At 47.9% G+C, this 907-nt stretch overlaps 2 protein-coding genes across 2 annotated transcripts; both read right to left on the bottom strand.

Annotated features, from left to right (window-relative positions):
* Window positions 1-11: 11 nt before the first annotated feature.
* Window positions 12-198, bottom strand: Pmar_PMAR027467 (cytochrome p450, putative; the record flags this gene model as incomplete). The annotated part of the gene is made up of 1 exon (XM_002773039.1): window positions 12-198. A coding segment is annotated over one exon (187 nt), but the record flags the coding sequence as incomplete, so codon positions are not given.
* A 96-nt stretch (window positions 199-294) lies between these two features.
* Window positions 295-453, bottom strand: Pmar_PMAR027466 (hypothetical protein; the record flags this gene model as incomplete). The annotated part of the gene is made up of 1 exon (XM_002773038.1): window positions 295-453. One exon carries the CDS (start codon window positions 451-453, stop codon window positions 295-297), a length of 159 nt encoding a protein of 52 aa, XP_002773084.1.
* Between the last annotated feature and the right edge of the window lie 454 nt (window positions 454-907).

Here is a 907-nt window from a genome sequence, read left to right as displayed (position 1 = left end):
CAATCACTCACTCTGAGAGCTTCGAGTACGCAACACTTAACGAAGACCAGCTTGCCGAGGTCCTCCATGGTATTGGGATCATGGCCGAGAGCATCCACCTCAACACGGGCACTGTTCTGTATTTCAGGATATAGTGCGAGATAGTAGAGACACCAGGCGACGGTCATGGCCGTGGTGTCGCTACCAGCAATGAGGAACCTGATTACATTCACTATATACCGAGATCCTCCGTATTCTGTATCATCGTTGGCGTATCCAAAATGTAACGCAGAATGTTAGATCCACAAGCAAGACTCACGTCATGAGATTGCCTCGCAAGTCCGCTTCATCAAGATGGAGTAACTTGTCCAGCAAGTCATGCCTTTCAACTCCTTTTCCCGACCTCCGCTCCGCCCGTCTTTCTTTGATGATCTCGTCACATATTCTATTCAGCTGTTTGGCCCCTGAATGCATCTGACAATAAAAGTCGAAAGACGACTGGACATCTGCTTGAGGTGTTCACCTTTTTGATCATCGGATTAAGGTTCCAAGGGAATCTGTCCCGTGTAATCCACGGCATGGCACTACGTTGTAAAGCATAGCCGGAGCCGACTAGCAAATCATCCATCGCCAGCTGGAGCTCTCCAGACTGGCGGCCTAGAGGCAGTCCTGAAGAGACCAATACATAACACTTCAACACCAATGCATCGGTTTGGGTCAAAACCAATGCAACAACATCGCATTGTTGTGTAAATGACCCTCCTTAAAGGCCGTACATGATCAATGGCTAAAACTAACAAAATCAAGAGAACTACAGTCTAGTTTTCTTGATTATGGTCTAGTTACTAGACCATACCACGATGGGAGGGAGTGCGACGTTTGATGAGGAAGAGTGCATGCGATGAACCGTGTACGCACCATCTGGGTT

Source organism: Perkinsus marinus (genome assembly GCF_000006405.1).
Source record: "Perkinsus marinus ATCC 50983 genomic scaffold scf_1104296959628, whole genome shotgun sequence".
In the NCBI taxonomy this organism is placed as follows: Eukaryota; Perkinsozoa; order Perkinsida; family Perkinsidae; genus Perkinsus; species Perkinsus marinus.
This window is presented reverse-complemented; position numbering and strand designations above follow the sequence as displayed.